The sequence below is a fragment of the Coptis chinensis genome, chromosome 9, assembly GCF_015680905.1.
Source record: "Coptis chinensis isolate HL-2020 chromosome 9, ASM1568090v1, whole genome shotgun sequence".
Classification (NCBI taxonomy): Eukaryota; Viridiplantae; Streptophyta; class Magnoliopsida; order Ranunculales; family Ranunculaceae; genus Coptis; species Coptis chinensis.
The window spans coordinates 79,334,398-79,350,035 of NC_141464.1; the positions used below are offsets into that span (position 1 = coordinate 79,334,398).

The window sequence follows — 15,638 nt, forward strand, 5'->3', positions numbered from 1 at the left end:
AAAGAACTAAAACTAATTGACGTAAGTTCTGGGAGGGGAGGGTGTAAAGCTAAAAATCTGTTAAAATGACAAAAGACAATGAAGTCTTTTTATATTTATTTACCAAAAAGATAATAGTCAAGCATGGTTGACTTGGATGTGATGTGGTTTTGGGGGATAAATATCTAGATTAAAAAAAGGGGTGTGTGTGTGGATAAAGCTAATTGGCCTAAATTTTTTGGGGGTGTGGTGGTGTGTGGGGGAGGGGGATGCTAGAAAACTGAATAGGAAAGATAGGCTGGAAAGAAAAAGCAAAGGGTAAGCAAATAAAGAAGACGCCAAAGATAGAAAAACAATCATCTCTCTCTGTCATTCTCTTAAAGTAGCTCCACACAACAAGAAATAAGCGGAATAAACAATCATCATCATGACTTCAGCAGGTTCTTCTAATAAAAAAAAGAAAAGAAAGGCTGCCAAGAAAAAGAAAAAAAACAAATCTTACAACAAATTTACCAACAACAACAAAGGCATCAACGACGTACATTCTCCTACAACTAACTTTCAAGGTACGTACTTACCTGTTATTCAACAAGACATGCTTGCATGATATACTTGTTAGTTTTATGTCTACATCACTTCTGTCAACTTATTCATGTATGTGTGCCCATGACGTTGCTTTCCATCTCATTTTCTCTGTTTTGCATATATCTATGTTTTCTCTTTTATAAACAGGAGAAAATGAACGTGGCTGTGTCACCTTTACATCTGATGATCGTAAACAAAATGGAAAAATACAAGAAGAGAGTTGTTCTACCAGTACTGTTGGGCTTGTCTTAGAATCAAGTTTAATGGAGGGATCTGGGAATGATGGAGGTGAAAAACCATTGAAGAAGAAACCGGAATCAGGAATGGAGGAGGAAAGGGTTGTGAGAGAAAATGAATCTGAGGGTGATTCTGTGAGTAGAGCTGTTAGCATTGAGTATGTTGATGAAGGCACTACTTCTCTTGAAGAGCCTCAAATGGTTGAAAAGAATGAGTCTTTGGTAGATGAGAAGCCAGTGTTATTGAAAGAAGAAGATAAGGATTCATTTGTTGAAGCTGTTCGTCCTGTTGAGGTTGAAGAGGCTGGCTCTTCAACCACTGAAGTGGTTTCTTCTCATCCTATTGATAAGGCTGTTTTGATTTCTGAAGAGATGATTCAAGTTCTGGAAGACAATCCTGCTGTAAAAACTGGGGATTCAAGTGTAACTGGATTGCTTCCTGAGAAAAATGAGGACAAATTGGTGTTGTCGCGAGACGCTATTGTTGAAACTAGTGATGAACCTGAAGAGTCTGATTCTATTGAAGTCCCTCAAAATCAGGTGAAAAGATTTTTTTAGTTGTTTTATATATGTGCTTTTTCTGTCCTGCTTTGTTTGTTAAGCAAATCATTATATTCTTTAACCGTGTTAATGGATCAGGAGGTGGAAAATGTGCCTTTCATTCAACCGTTGGTGCAGAGAACTACATGGAAGAGTTGTTGTGGATTGTTTGATGTTCTATCAGGCTCCAATAGATAAGAGTAAGTGAAAAAGCCTCTCCTGTTTGATTCAATTGTCTGTATTCATCAGTCAAATATGTGTTAATGGAAGATGATTGAATTATAGTTGTTGTTGCTAGCTGTACGTAGAATGGAGATTCTGCAAGTTGTTGAGTCTTCGAATTTTTGATCATCTATACAGGTCTTGGTTTAGTAATATGGAATTTCCAAATGTTAACCAAAGATGATTTCTGAAGAGCAAACATGTTTCCACTTTGAAACACTAAACTAACAAACCATAAATAAGGTAATATAATCCACATTACACATAAGTTTCACTAACAACCCTTTCTCCTTATCATGTGAGACACCACTAGTCAATTGTAGAACTGCTCTGTTATCACTTTATTATCCCTTTTGATTTGTCAACCATTACTGAAATTCACTGGGAACTATAAGGAATTTGCAATCCTTTAATCTCCTTCCCCTCGTAACAATGAGATACCAATATATTAAGCTCATCCTCAGGCCTTTCTGTCTTAGATGAGGTGTCGACTAACTAGTGAAGACTAATGTAGCCTACACCTCTTTTTCTTTGATTTACCTTCTATACATCTGATTTATATTTGATGCACTGTTATTCTGTCCTGGAATTTTCTTTCCTCTCATTTTCCCCTTTGGTTCAACTGTTGAATTCTTGAATGCTGAGGACTGTGATTATGATTTCCCATAGTTTTGTCCAACACCTTCATCCATGTCATTTGGCAAAAAAAAAAGTCCTATTCTTGATATGTAGTTTACTGCTTCTTAATCTAAGAATGCAATTGTGAATGCAACTAAGTCATAGGGAAAAATAGCATACGGCAGAGGAGATTGAGAAGAATACATGCCTGAGAAACACGGATAAACTCTAGTATCTAGCAAATGAGAAAGGAGCAATAGAAAACTGAAGGTTTTTAAGAGAGCAGTATGACTAAGAAGTCAAGGATAAGCCTCTTAAACGGAAGAGCTGAACAACCACTGACCTGCTTTTGCAAACAGAGTCTATCCCAATTAACAAAAATCACTGTGCATCTTACAGTACGCATTCATGGGAGATCAAGGGGCTAATTATAGTCAGTGAAGCTTTCCTTACGTCATCTTGGTTCAAGTCACCCTTTCCTACAAACATTTATATTGGCCTGAAGTAGGGGTGTTTAAACATTTATATACTTCATGGTGCACTGCACTGGACAAGGAAGCAGTAGGAGCATTTGTCTCATCTTATGTAATTCTGAGGTGCTCTAACAATGTGTGATGCTTGTTATCCTATCAAAAATTGGTATCACTTCTGTTACTATCATGTTCGGCAGAATGATCTATTGCCACATAACCTGTTCGAAAATGGCTTTCTAGAAGTAGCATTTCTTATATAGTAATGCAGTTGGCAGTTAATTTTTTTTTTCTATTTTGTTTCCTGCCTGGCTGCCTCATACTGAATTTTTCCAGTTTTGGATCCTTTCTTCCATGAACTTATAATGTGATTTTCCTTCTGTCTGTCGGAAATGTGATATGTGTGCAACCTGTAATTTTCGTCTGTCGGAGAGATTTCTGTTGGTCTGCTTTTATTTTCCTTGTTCTGTTGGAATATTGCTATTAGTGTCTGGGAATTCCATGTAGTTTACTTCTGTCTTTTCATTAGCCTTTTTTAGAAACTGAATTGTTTTAAAGGTAAAGCCGTAATCAATTATTCAACAACCTAAGGATATATGCCAAACATATACAGCATGCCCAGTGATTGAATATGTTTGCATTGACTCGTGTTTTATCTACTGTCTTCTTGTGTTGCAGATGTACTGTAAAAAGAAAATCATAATTCAGTATTTGATTGATGAAGCTTGAGGACTAGGTCTGGCGAGTATGGTATTTCAAATTTGTTTATAATTTGCACTTTGTGAGCATTTTTTTTAAGTGCCATTTTCCTGAAGAATCCAGTAGACACGACGAGGCCGCTGTCTATACAAGGTGATTGGAATCGGAACAGGGATGATGTTGATGATGCTGTTGTTTGGTAGGCTTGACTTTAAAACCCTTGCAAAATGTCTTGCTATAGAACTTTTGTGATAGGTATTGTTTCTGGTCCTAGCAGTTTTTTTATTTTTTTGAGAAACATTATGATAATTATAAGCAATTGTGTGACCTGGAGTTTGCCGCCATACAAAGATTGTTTTTCTTATCACTGTTATGCTATAGCTTGTGTACAGAGCTACTGCTAAACTTGTAGCATAACAAACATGAAGTCATTCTTTTATTAACATTGGTTGTGTCTCTTACTTCAATAATATATTTCAGTTTGCTTGTGGAAATGTGGTCTCGACTCTCTAGTATAATATGCAAGTAACAACTTGATAACCATTCCATAATATACAGGGTCTCACTTGGAAGCGTAACCACTTCAACTAGCATTGATTCCTATTGAGAAGCATGTTCTGAATTTTATCATTTTTGTACCCCTCTTGTATCATTACGTCTCGATTGACTGATATTACTTATTTCTAGTTCGTTTGAGGTTAATCTCAGTTGGTCTTTGAGATGACCCTTTTCCTCCTCCTTCCAACCGCCACCTGGTTTTTCATCAACTATACCTATCAAGATCATGCTCACTCTTATCACCGTAGATTTTTATTCAAATTATGAGGCCCATCAACTCCTCCTGCAAAACCAACGTATAATTTGTAGGTATGCTTTATGAGTTGCCCACGCGCACTTGTTTCAACTTTTGCTTCCTTTCTCCTAGTGTTCTTTGTCAGCATCTTTTGATATCAAAACTTTAGTTGGCATTTCGGCTCCAATCTGTTGTTGCTCTTTACCAGCATCTGTTATCTTGTCTGGCAACTATGGATTGTCACTGAATACGCTTTGTTGATCATGTACTTTCTTGTAGACATTGCCATATATTCCGTTCAGTATGGCCAGGATAATTTCTAAATGAAGATTAAGGCATTTTTTTTCTCTGGACTTTGTGAACAGGCTGTCTTTTACTCTTTTCCAACAGTTCTTTTCGGCCTAGTTAATTCACTGGATACATATCGCTGGCAAAAAAATTATGTTTTCTCATTGGTTGACTGAGACTTGGAAATTATCATGCCCTTAACTTGCTGAAACTGCATGAACATGCTATGCATATCCAGTATGTCAGCTTCAAGTTTTCTCTGTATATAGCATAATATGCTAATGAAAACTATCGAAGTTCTAAACAACGGGGGATTGACAGTTGAGGTAATCTAGCAACACATTACAGCTTTACCCTGTTCTAAGGTAAGCCTTAATCAGAGGTTTACATTATAACATAAACAAGTGAGGACAATTTATATAGAACGAATCCGTACGTATATCAAAAGTGGAACATTCAAACAATTCATGGTCACTATCACGAACTCTCATATACACAACCAATTCACATTTACTTACAGTAAACCCAATGCCACACTCCACACCAAATTAATAAACAATATAACAATGCAAGGGAAAGAAAATCACAATCCATTTGAGTAAAATCTCAACTTCATCTCCTTTTTTACTTGTCTAATTCATCTCCTTTTTTACTTGTCTAATTCATCTCCTTTTTTACTTGTCTAATTCATCTTCTTGCTACAGATGATGCGCCATGAATGGCCAGAATATATAGGAACTGTGTAGCAGTAAGAATAATCAAGAACGCCTCCATGGTTTTCTGTAAATGAGGAAAAATACACATGAATACTTCTATTATCGTTAAATACCTTATAATCTTAAGAAGAAATATAAATGTGAATAAGTATATTGTGTCAAATCAGATGAAGCTGTTTATATTGTTACCAGACGCGCGTTTCTGACATTTAGTTCAATTTCTTTCCAGGCCAACCTGTATATATAAATGTAGTGATTAGTAAAGAAAAACAACCTCAAACTTGTCCAACTAGAGTAGTTCATAACATGCGTAAACATTGAGAGACTAGGTATTAAGACGTTACCCCATGGCAAGGATAGTAAGACTCCAGGCCATTATAGCTACTGATGCAGCAGAAGGTAAACTGTCAGCGTGCCAGAGTCGAATATGGTTGATACCAGCAAGTGCTGACGCGGCACCTACAACTGAGGCAATCAATGAAAATATTACAAAAAATCCAGTTGCAGCATTTCCCATTGGGAAGTAGATGGGAGAAAAGTGAGCTGGGAGTTCAAGTTCTGACCCTGCAACGAAGTCAAGTTACATTAGTATATTCAAAGTTTCAGGCCTTCTCTTAAACGGACATGTCTTTGGGAAGGTTATATAGTGTCTTGGAAAGCTTATACAATGTCGTCCAAAACCTTTTAATTTATGGTTTATTAACTTGTTTAACGGACGACACTATATAAGCTTTTCGAAGAACATGTCCGTTTAAGAGAAAGACTGTTCAAAGTTTCAAACACACTTGAGAAGAAAAATGATCAGCAAAGGGAAATTGAGTAAACATCCATCAATTTTTTCACTAACTAAGTTGATAACCTTAATGTTACACCTGACACATTTCTGATTATACTCATATGTGCCCCTTTAGCCATGAAAAACAATGTCGTGAATGAACTTACCAATGATGAAACCATGATTTATTGCCCTATTAAGCGCCCATCCTCCAATTGCTGCAACAATGATATACAGGCAGAAATTGAGGAGCAAAAGTAAACTTGCAATGGGCTTTAACTGATCGTTAGCCATCACTACAATGTCGATCTAAAAGAAACAGAATGTTACAAAAGATAGCTCAAAGAAGGTATAGAATGAGCTAAAGGGTGTGGTGTTCTTATACATATGTTTGTATGAAAGGTTTTGGTTCTTTTCTTGCAAGGAGTATTTGGGTTACATTAATGTGTGGGGTGTAAAGATGATCCTTCAAATACAAGGCAAGGAGCAGGGGCCAGATGCTTACTTTACCTGTAGTTTTTATATATATAATTTTCTGTTCTTCATTACTTATTCTTTGTTTTCTTTCTTGGTTTTCATTTCCATGAAAGCGATATTCTGTATTAGTTGTAATCTTTTGAAATCATACATTTTTTTTCCTCTCCATGGACATAGTTATAGTGCTTGATATATATCAAGATTGGTATGCCTTGAGTCTATAGTATGTCATTGCTTCAGTATCTACAGATGGATTTGCCAACACTCCTACCAAATAAAGGCGTTGTTTAAATTCTGCTAAGGTACCAGGTGTGACGTTCAGGGAGTTCTGGTTTGTTTTCTGTAGGGATAGTCATGATTTTGTAGTCACACTGCTAAATTCCTTGCTCTTTAAGACTAACAGAACTTCTCACTTATATGAGGAAAATTTCAACTCCTACAATATTAGAATTCAGGAGCACAAATAATATAAAAACTATCGGAATTGCAACTCTTGTAAGTCCACACAGACACGATGTATATTTGCCTACTTTGTGAACTACTATTTGCATTTATATTAAGAAATCACTGATGACATTTTCTGAGAATTTTAGAGATTTCTTTCAGAGCTTAATATTTGAGAGTGAAACACTATATAATTGAGTGAGAAGAGATCTTCACAAGATATTCAAGTGTGAATCAATTCAGATCATCTATTGAGTAGACGTCCATGCACACTGAGTTTATCTGTCAACCAAGGAACTCAAAAAAAGCTTGATCCTGGTGGATCGAAGAACATTCCTTCCCTCAAAACAGTCATAACAGGGTCATATAAAGATGAGTATCAAGCCTTGGACACAAAACTGATTGAAAACATAGCTTTTACTAAAAGTCACTAATACATAGATATACGTATGATATCATATAGAAAGTCTTGTTCAAGAGTCAAGAGTACATTTATATCCGTAGAAGAACAATAGTTGGTGTGATTGGTTCAGGTGGAATGTAATGGACGGAATCCATGTCGAAGAGCTGCTTGCCATACTTTCTCTATATCAAACATTGTCTCGCCACACTCATGTTTGCCCCATTCTTCCAAGGCATGAACTATTCCAGCCACCCGCCATGCACTCATCACCCTTCTTGGTAACCAATTCTGCAAATGAAAACAGAGGATCAGAAAATATTTAGTTGGAATACTTGAAGAGTATGACAAAATGAGACTAGAACATTTTTAGAACGTAATTCTAATGTGAGCATGGATGTGATTCATTGAAGTCTTACTAACCTCACAGGAGTCCATGTTTTCGACAGCTTTGGGGATGATAAATGCAGGAGTACTGTAGTAGATGCAATTTTTTCGAACTCTAATAGGAGGGAATTGTGAGAACGGAATGAATATTGTGTTCTTTCCTGCCTTATTTTGCTCATCATCAGTCAGTCCATCTCCCACCAACCATACCTGCAAGTTAGTTTATGGCTTTGTTAAACTATGTGTTTACCTAGCTACAACAAACTTATATACATAAGTTTGATATACAATGTACCTCATCAGCATAACTGCTTGTAAGGATCAAATTACTTCCCAATTCTGAGCCAAGCCTTCCTTTGAGCTTCTCATACTCTTCCTTGCAAGGTGTGGCAACCTGTTCATTAAGGGGTTAGTTAATAAATACGTTTTGTTTAAACTACATCTAGAGATAAATAAATATCCAGAAATGACTTAAATTAACAGATAAACTTCCGATGAAATGATTTTCATGAAACCAATAGATACAAGTGAGTTTATGCACCTTGACACCCTTTTCGCATAATCCTCTGGCAACAGCATAAGCCACCTTAGACAGGTTTCCTCTCAGAAGTACTTGTTTTGTGCCATTGGGAATACTATTAACCACACTAGCAGCAGCCAAGCTATTCCCATCCACCAGCCTCACATTTAGATTTGGGTGTTTCTGGATGTACAGCTCACCATTCCCATTAAGTTCATCCCCCTGCATGTATGGGAGCATATAAGTATTTGTACGTTTGAAGAAATGGAAAAAATGTTAATCCAATATGAGAAATTAAGGTAAATTGAGTTACAATGTTAAGTTTTCATTTGAGATTACTACAAGATTATAGAGGAGGCAACAAATATGTTCTACACCCTAGTGATCATGAATATGTTACTGATGTAATTCAGAATGAAATATAGTTCGTGTCAACACCTGGTTTAGAAGGCCTAAACTCAACACCTTCACACCTGCTGCATCTGCATCCAAGATGGCTTCTTCAATCAATCTGTTTATTTTCTCTTTTTGCCATGGTAAAAGATACTGCAAGAAAATTAAAAGCGTGTTAATTCCAACGTTACGTTGCTGATAAAATTCAATATTGACTCCCTGACAGAGATGATTTGGATTTGAAAATATCAGAGATATAGCATAATTCTTACTTGGAAGCGATATCTTGGAACCGCCCATGTCTGCATTTTCAAATGATTGAATATGTTTCTTTCCACAACAAAGGAGTGACTAGACACCCAAGTTAGCAACACAGACCACAGGGTTAGTGGCCACAGCATCCACATGTACCATTTGGATTTGTAGGGGTCAGCCGCGAAGGAGGCCAATCCCACATGTAGATGGTAGATTGAGTCCAGTGTAGTTGGATGAGTGAGATAAACTACATGTGGCGAATTATCACGTCGGCCAAGTGAGCTTTCGTATAGGGTATCTGTAGATTTATCCATAGTACCATATATGTAATCGTAGAATGGCATGAAAAGTGAGTAGTTGGTCCGAAACTGAGTGTGATGGAGAGAGTGAAACCTACCGAGTAAATTATCCATATCAGTAAAAATGAAAATTTTGAAATGTTGGTTGCTTTTGTCTTGTCAAACATTATGCACTTACGATGGAGTGTACATGAGATACTTGATGATAGGGAATACTTTGAAGAGCCACCTGGGAAGAAACTCAAAGTTGCAATGCCCCATGTTGTTCATGAGATCAATATATGTGACATACCCAGCAACAGCTACTACAGAAGCTGTTCCAGTAAAGACAAGGGACAATACTGGGATTGCAAACAGCAAGAAATACGCGATATGCTCACCAAATGGATGAATCACAGCTGAAATAAACCAAACAGATTAGTTCTTGAAAACAAAAAATTGTTTACAAAATATGGTTGGTACATATATTTGCGCCTTTACTTAGTTGAAATATATAATATATAGTCCAATTTGATAGTCTTACATGTTATGGGTTCAGTCGCAATGGAGGAATGATGGTGAGAGTGGTAGCGTGTGTAAAGGTAGTGGTGGTGCAATGCTCTATGAAGCCAGTAATAGAGGAACTCCACTGGACCGATATGAATTAGAGCAGTGAACAGAACACCATCAGTTCTCCAGAGTGGTAGATTTTGGCCTCCTTTTAAGTAATTATTCCCCACGTAAAATAGCAAAGCATTGAATATAATCTGATCATCCCTGCACTCCATTCATCAAACTCAAGCATATTATTAGACCGAATAAATTAATTACAATCCATTTATACATCATAGTTAGAGTTACCACCTACAGTATACATATAACCAAGGATGGAAACATGCAGGGCCGGCCCTGAGTTTTCAAAGGGCCCAATGCAAAGTCCGAACAATTGGACTTTTGTTTCCTTTTTCTTTTCTTGTTAACGGGTTTTTGTCTGGTTTTCTAAAACTATAGTGGGATTTTAAGAGTTTCACGGGATTTTATTTTTTTTTGTTTATATTGGGGGCTATGAAAAGCCTTAAACAGCATAGGCCTAAGGCTGGCCCTGGAAACATGGGGTGTGCCCAGGTTGAAAAATTGAGAGGTCAATTATAAATTTATAATACATGTAATTCGTACCCGGAACTTTAGTTTTTGGTTCCCTCCTGAATATAGTATGGTTACATTGTTACTTAAATAAATAAGACTAAAGCTATGAATAATACTTACCAGTTACTTTCTCTGTCAACTTGTTCGAATTCAATACTCTTGTCAACAATCCTGTTCTTCCCTCTCGCAGTTTGGTAACGGGAAAAGCTAATCCACATTTGGTTGTGTATTACTCGCCATATAAGCATAGGGAGAATCAGAAAGTTGGTCAAATCCCTCTCTCCTTCTCCTTTTGTTGTGTAGGAATATATGCTACGTACCACCCAAGGGGCCAAAACGATGTACTTCAAACAAACGAGAAGAAAAATTAGCATAGTAGAAAATTTTACGGCTTACTGAACATAAAATGCAAAATATATTGTTACAACATAGATCTTTTTTATGGAAAGAAAGATCAAAGAAGCATGAAAACGATATATACTAGCGACCGCGGTTGAATTCAAGTGGCCCATTCATTGATCCACCTACCAAACTTGCCATATCATCATTTACCATTGTTTTATTTATAACGCAAATTAATGCTAAGACATGGTACATGAAATCATGGTTGCAGCCTTCTATTTTTGGTATCAAAAGGCTTTGTAGGGTCCCATAATCTTACCCTGCCACTTTTTTCTGCATGCTAAATTGAATGGTTTCTAGGTATTACTAAAAATTCATTGGGCCAGTTTACGCGCGTTAGAGAGTAAACCCAAGGCCAGACCAGCTGTGCTACCCCTCAAGGTTACATACAAATATACAATCCACTTAACATGTGGTGGTAACCTTTATTGGTTACAAGTCACAACTTAATGTGGGGGAATACTCTCGATTCACAGAAACAGATAAAGTCCTGATAAACTACTTGTATAAAGAAAAGTGGTCGATCTCTGTTTTCTTGCAAACATTCTCTGGCATCTTTCTGTCTTTCGTTTTATTTTTTTATTTTTTTTTCATTTCATTTCATTTTCTATGGCATGCCCCACTCCCCCAATCTTGTTCAATACAATGCATATGAATATGATAAGGATTCGAGATCTTTACAACTGGGTACAGAGATCATTTCTGTAACCGTGTTATCTCGCTGTTGATCCGAATCCGAGATGTGTGTGTGCCTCGATACCTGTGTGTGTGCCTCGATACCTGTGTGTGTGTGATACAGAGATCAATCTCTGTACCCGGTTATAGAGAAACCGGTCTCATATGATAATGCGCATGACGTTATCTAATCTTACACCAAAAAAGTGTTGTAGCATTTGTGATTTTCTTAATCATTCCTATCAATTTGAGACTACTCTAAGTACCCTATATGTACATAAGACCAGCGAAATAAGTTAGTTACAGGAAATTTACTACAATGAGGCAATGAGCAAGCCAAAAGTACACAAAAATGCAGCCACTAACTACAAAATGCAAGACAGGAAATAGTTGAAGACCCACCTTTGAAGTTTGAACCAAAGAAAGAAACATTTTTTAAACAGTTGCAAGCAGTTATGATCTTAATACTTGTATCTTCTAGCAAACTAGTGCAATCAAACATTCACTTAAGTAGGAAGAAAAGAAGTGCTAAATAATTTGAGAATACCTTGAACCTTCCCAGTTTTGTCCAAGGCCAGTCAGTGAGAATTCCAGGATTAGTAGCCATCCTTCTTTCCTTCTTTTCTTTGTTCTCTGATGGGGTTCTTCTCTGCTCGCTTTATAGAACTTAGTCTTGAAGGCAGTTTCACTTCCCTTAAGGTTGTAGGTATGAATATTGAATATTTCAGGCACTAGTTATAAATGAAGATACGAAATTTATGTACAGCTGAATCTAACTGTTTCCTTGTGCTGACAACATATGTACAAATTCAATACCGTTTATTGAATACGACCTTTCTATGATGCATGATAATGCATGTATCACGGAGTATCACCACTCTATTTAGGTAGCTCCATAAATCGCAGCCATACATCAATCATACATGTAAACATCCTAAAACCTGTTCTTCAAGTAAATAATAAACTGAATATTGCAGGGTAGAGTCTCGTGGCCAGAGAAGTTTCAACACATGAATAAAAATCGATCTCTAACTGGCTGAAATTCGAAGTCCCGAAAAACCAAATTTATTATTCATGAAATATAAGTGAAATATAATTCAAACTAGTTCAGCACATATCAAAAGACCAGTACGAAATCTATTGTAGGTCTTGAAGTTGATTATTGAAATACCAAAACGTTAAGCACATTTGGTCGTCAGATATAAGTGTATAACAAAAACTTTCATCTGTGCACGAAATGGTGTTTGGGAAGATTCATTCATGTTTCAAAAAAAATCATGTATACATCCAAGAAAATTCAAGGATTTGGTCCAAGTTTCGAGATGGGATATAGACAATTGGCAAACTAGCTAAGCTGCTTTGAAGATTGGAGGTGCAGTGGCAGGAAAAAAAATTGAATGATGCATGAATTTTGGATGCATCCTTCTTCCATGAACATGCAAAAACGGGCCCAGATTGTTATTATGGGAGCACGCTTAGTTCATCAGTTCATGCATTCATTACTCTAACTGTTTAACACCCTTCTCTCCGCACAACACCCTGTCATGCCAACCACTTGGGTTGAAAGCTTAGAAATCTTTTTTGAACTCTTCGCAGAGTCATATATCTCACAGTTCATAATATATTTTTGTGATAATTAAAATAAATGCGCCAAACTGTTGATCGGTTTAACAGCCAACCCATCTAATATCAAGCTAGCAATAGGAACGCTAAGCAGCAATACGCCAATACCTTTACGGAGTTGCACTATTCAACCCGCTCAAAAATGCCAAATGGTAGAAGTCAAATGTAGTACTGCACTACAGCTAAGGTAGCATCAAAGTATCAAACCTCAAAATTGTACTAGATGCGCGTCTTGGACCAATGGACCCTTGGTGCACAATCGATGGTGTCAAAGGCTGAACCAGATATTCTTATTAGGGTAGGTTAGGTACATTTACTTAATGAGTGGCAATAAAAAAAGAAAAAAAAAAAAAAAAAAAAACTTTACCAAAAAAAATCAAAGCTAAAAGTTTGAAGGAAGGGCTAGAAAATAGAAATATCTAATTAGATTTCTGGATTGTAGGGTGATTTCAACAATAGTGTCTTTAGACAACAGTTTGACATCAAAATGTCTTTGGGAGTGCAAAATATTATAATTTTTTCTTTCTATTCTTTTTATTGTTTCCTATAACAAAGGTCTCCTTTTAAGGCAAATGGTAATTGTACTAAAATAATGTGCAATAGTCTTTTTTTTTTAATAAAAAAACAATGTGCAATAGTCATTCTCCTCTTTAACTCTCACCTTTAACGCTCAACTTTAACTGGTTGCCTAGCTTTTGTGCCATCATGTCGGTTTAACTAATAGGTTGCCTAGCTTTTGTGCCATCATGTCTGTCCAAAATTAGACTGTGTCAACAATCTCGACCCAAATCAGTACACCCATTCTTACATTGAATTGAACTCATTAAAAGTAGATTGGGTTATCCTGCTGGACAATTTATTACTGAAACAGTTTTTGGCCTATTGGCTGCTGTTTAAGTGCTATTGGCTGATGTTGTATATGGTTGGAAACTTTGGAGCCTTTATTAAGGAGGACTTCTCTTTTTCCCATTTTTTCTAATTGATTGGCATTTGTTCCCCTTCCTTTCGGGTCAATCTGTGAATCTGGTTGGGAAGCATGGACCATTTACTTCTACAATTCTGAAAACTTGACTGGCCTGCCCTTTGGCAGATCCAAACAAAAACGTGTCCAACAATTACTTATGGCGCCCTTTATCAAATTTGGTTGTTGTTGATATCGTTACACCAAAAAATCTCTATGCGGTATCATTGTTTCAAGTTAAACTTTCATTCCTTCAACATACCCTGTCCAAAAAAAAAAAAAAAGTGTCACATTCTATCTTCCAATGTTTTTCTGATATTCTATCAATATTTCATACTTATATATGGCAATTACTAATACTGTAAATTGAGCATAAAGTGCAAAGATGAGCTCAAATTCCTTAGGACTTGATTGTTGCAGTGTTCATGGTCTTTTTATTGAAATTTGATTGACACAAATTATACAAAATAAATGTGTGTTTAACAATGAGGCTACACCACACCACTACACAACTGGTGTGATCTGAGCAATGTATAGAGTTGTGTGCTATTTATCATTGGTGGGACTTTATGTAAGCTTCTAACATAAAAGGATGGCTCTTTAAATTTCTCTTATAAAATATAAATGTCATTATTGTCATATATATATTTCGTCTCAAAGTCTGAAAACTTGTTTTTTAGAGCATCTCCAATGAGGGGTGTAAACCGTATAGAGTGGAAATTTTATACTCCAAATATCAAAAAACTCTTTTCAGGTGAGAAATTTCCCCTCTCGCTATTAGTTAATAAAAAACTCGGGCGACACTCGAACTGACGTCTCAATAAAATAACTTTCGGACGTCACTCGGAGTAACGTCCCTCTCTAATTCTAAAGTAATTTTTTTAACTCAGACGTCACTTAACTTTAAGTAACGTCCCAATTTAAATTAAAGAGGGACGTCGTCCGAGTTTAAAATATATATTTTTTTAACACTTTTCTATTGGAGAGGGTAGAGAGTGGATATTTATAGACTCTACAATAATATACAATTAGAAATATAAAATCCTAATGACATCTAGGTGGCGCCTATATGGAATGACTTGGCACAATGTATTACAGACTTACCGTACGCTGGCCCGGTGTATTTGGTGAACTACCAAAACTTTCAAGCATTCAGATTGACAAATAATTCCAAAAATTTCGCACCGTTGTCTATGATATATATTGATTGACAATCCCATGGATATAGTCACCTAAAAGCTTTACACCATCTTTTTTAGCACCTGCATGAATATCTGTTCATTTCCTCTATAGAAAATGCAAACAAAACTATTATTAAAAAAGGGTAAAAAACAATAGTTTTGCCAATGTTAATACTTCATAATAATGAACTAATGATAATAGAGACAAAGAGTAAAATTATAGCGAAAAAAAAAAGAGAGACAGAGAGTAATGACTAATGAACTAATGATAAGAACATTAAGAAGCAACCTATGTACTAACTGTAGCGTCAATGTACGATTATGTCCCACCAGCTGGTTCAGATGTTAAACCAATTATAGAAAAAAAAAAATCTGTTACGTCGAGAGGTTTTATTCCAAATTCGGTGTTTGCACAAAGTCGGCTGCTATCAGCCCACTTGTGTGTGGGATAAGCGCAACCTAATAATTTTAGTGGTGTGGATTATGTTATTAAACCAGTGTATAACGACATGCCATGCAACCACTGATTTGAATTGATTGTGGTTGGTTATGATCAATCTATTCAACAAAAAAAC

The 15,638-nt window shown here is 36.3% G+C and overlaps 3 protein-coding genes across 3 annotated transcripts; 1 reads left to right on the forward strand and 2 right to left on the reverse strand.

Moving 5' to 3' along the window:
- Positions 1-261: 261 nt before the first annotated feature.
- On the forward strand, positions 262-3,843 carry LOC147478435 (uncharacterized). Its single transcript, XM_086582795.1, has 4 exons — positions 262-545; positions 712-1,340; positions 1,440-1,540; positions 3,329-3,843. The coding sequence occupies exons 1-3, from the start codon at positions 407-409 to the stop codon at positions 1,536-1,538; spliced, it is 867 nt and encodes a 288-aa protein (XP_086438921.1). The 5' UTR covers positions 262-406; the 3' UTR covers positions 1,539-1,540; positions 3,329-3,843.
- A 1,062-nt stretch (positions 3,844-4,905) lies between these two features.
- LOC147478436 (membrane protein PM19L-like) lies at positions 4,906-6,282 on the reverse strand. Its single transcript, XM_086583177.1, has 4 exons — positions 6,089-6,282; positions 5,491-5,710; positions 5,336-5,381; positions 4,906-5,210 (listed from the first exon to the last, which is right to left on the reverse strand). Exons 1-4 carry the CDS (start codon positions 6,213-6,215, stop codon positions 5,118-5,120), a joined length of 486 nt encoding a protein of 161 aa, XP_086439303.1. The 5' UTR covers positions 6,216-6,282; the 3' UTR covers positions 4,906-5,117.
- Positions 6,283-7,241: 959 nt separating this feature from the next.
- LOC147478437 (very-long-chain aldehyde decarbonylase CER1-like) lies at positions 7,242-12,022 on the reverse strand. Its single transcript, XM_086582107.1, has 10 exons — positions 11,846-12,022; positions 10,342-10,565; positions 9,620-9,852; positions 9,275-9,494; positions 8,815-9,190; positions 8,588-8,695; positions 8,171-8,371; positions 7,925-8,023; positions 7,666-7,839; positions 7,242-7,533 (listed from the first exon to the last, which is right to left on the reverse strand). The coding sequence occupies exons 1-10, from the start codon at positions 11,903-11,905 to the stop codon at positions 7,372-7,374; spliced, it is 1,857 nt and encodes a 618-aa protein (XP_086438233.1). The 5' UTR covers positions 11,906-12,022; the 3' UTR covers positions 7,242-7,371.
- Between the last annotated feature and the right edge of the window lie 3,616 nt (positions 12,023-15,638).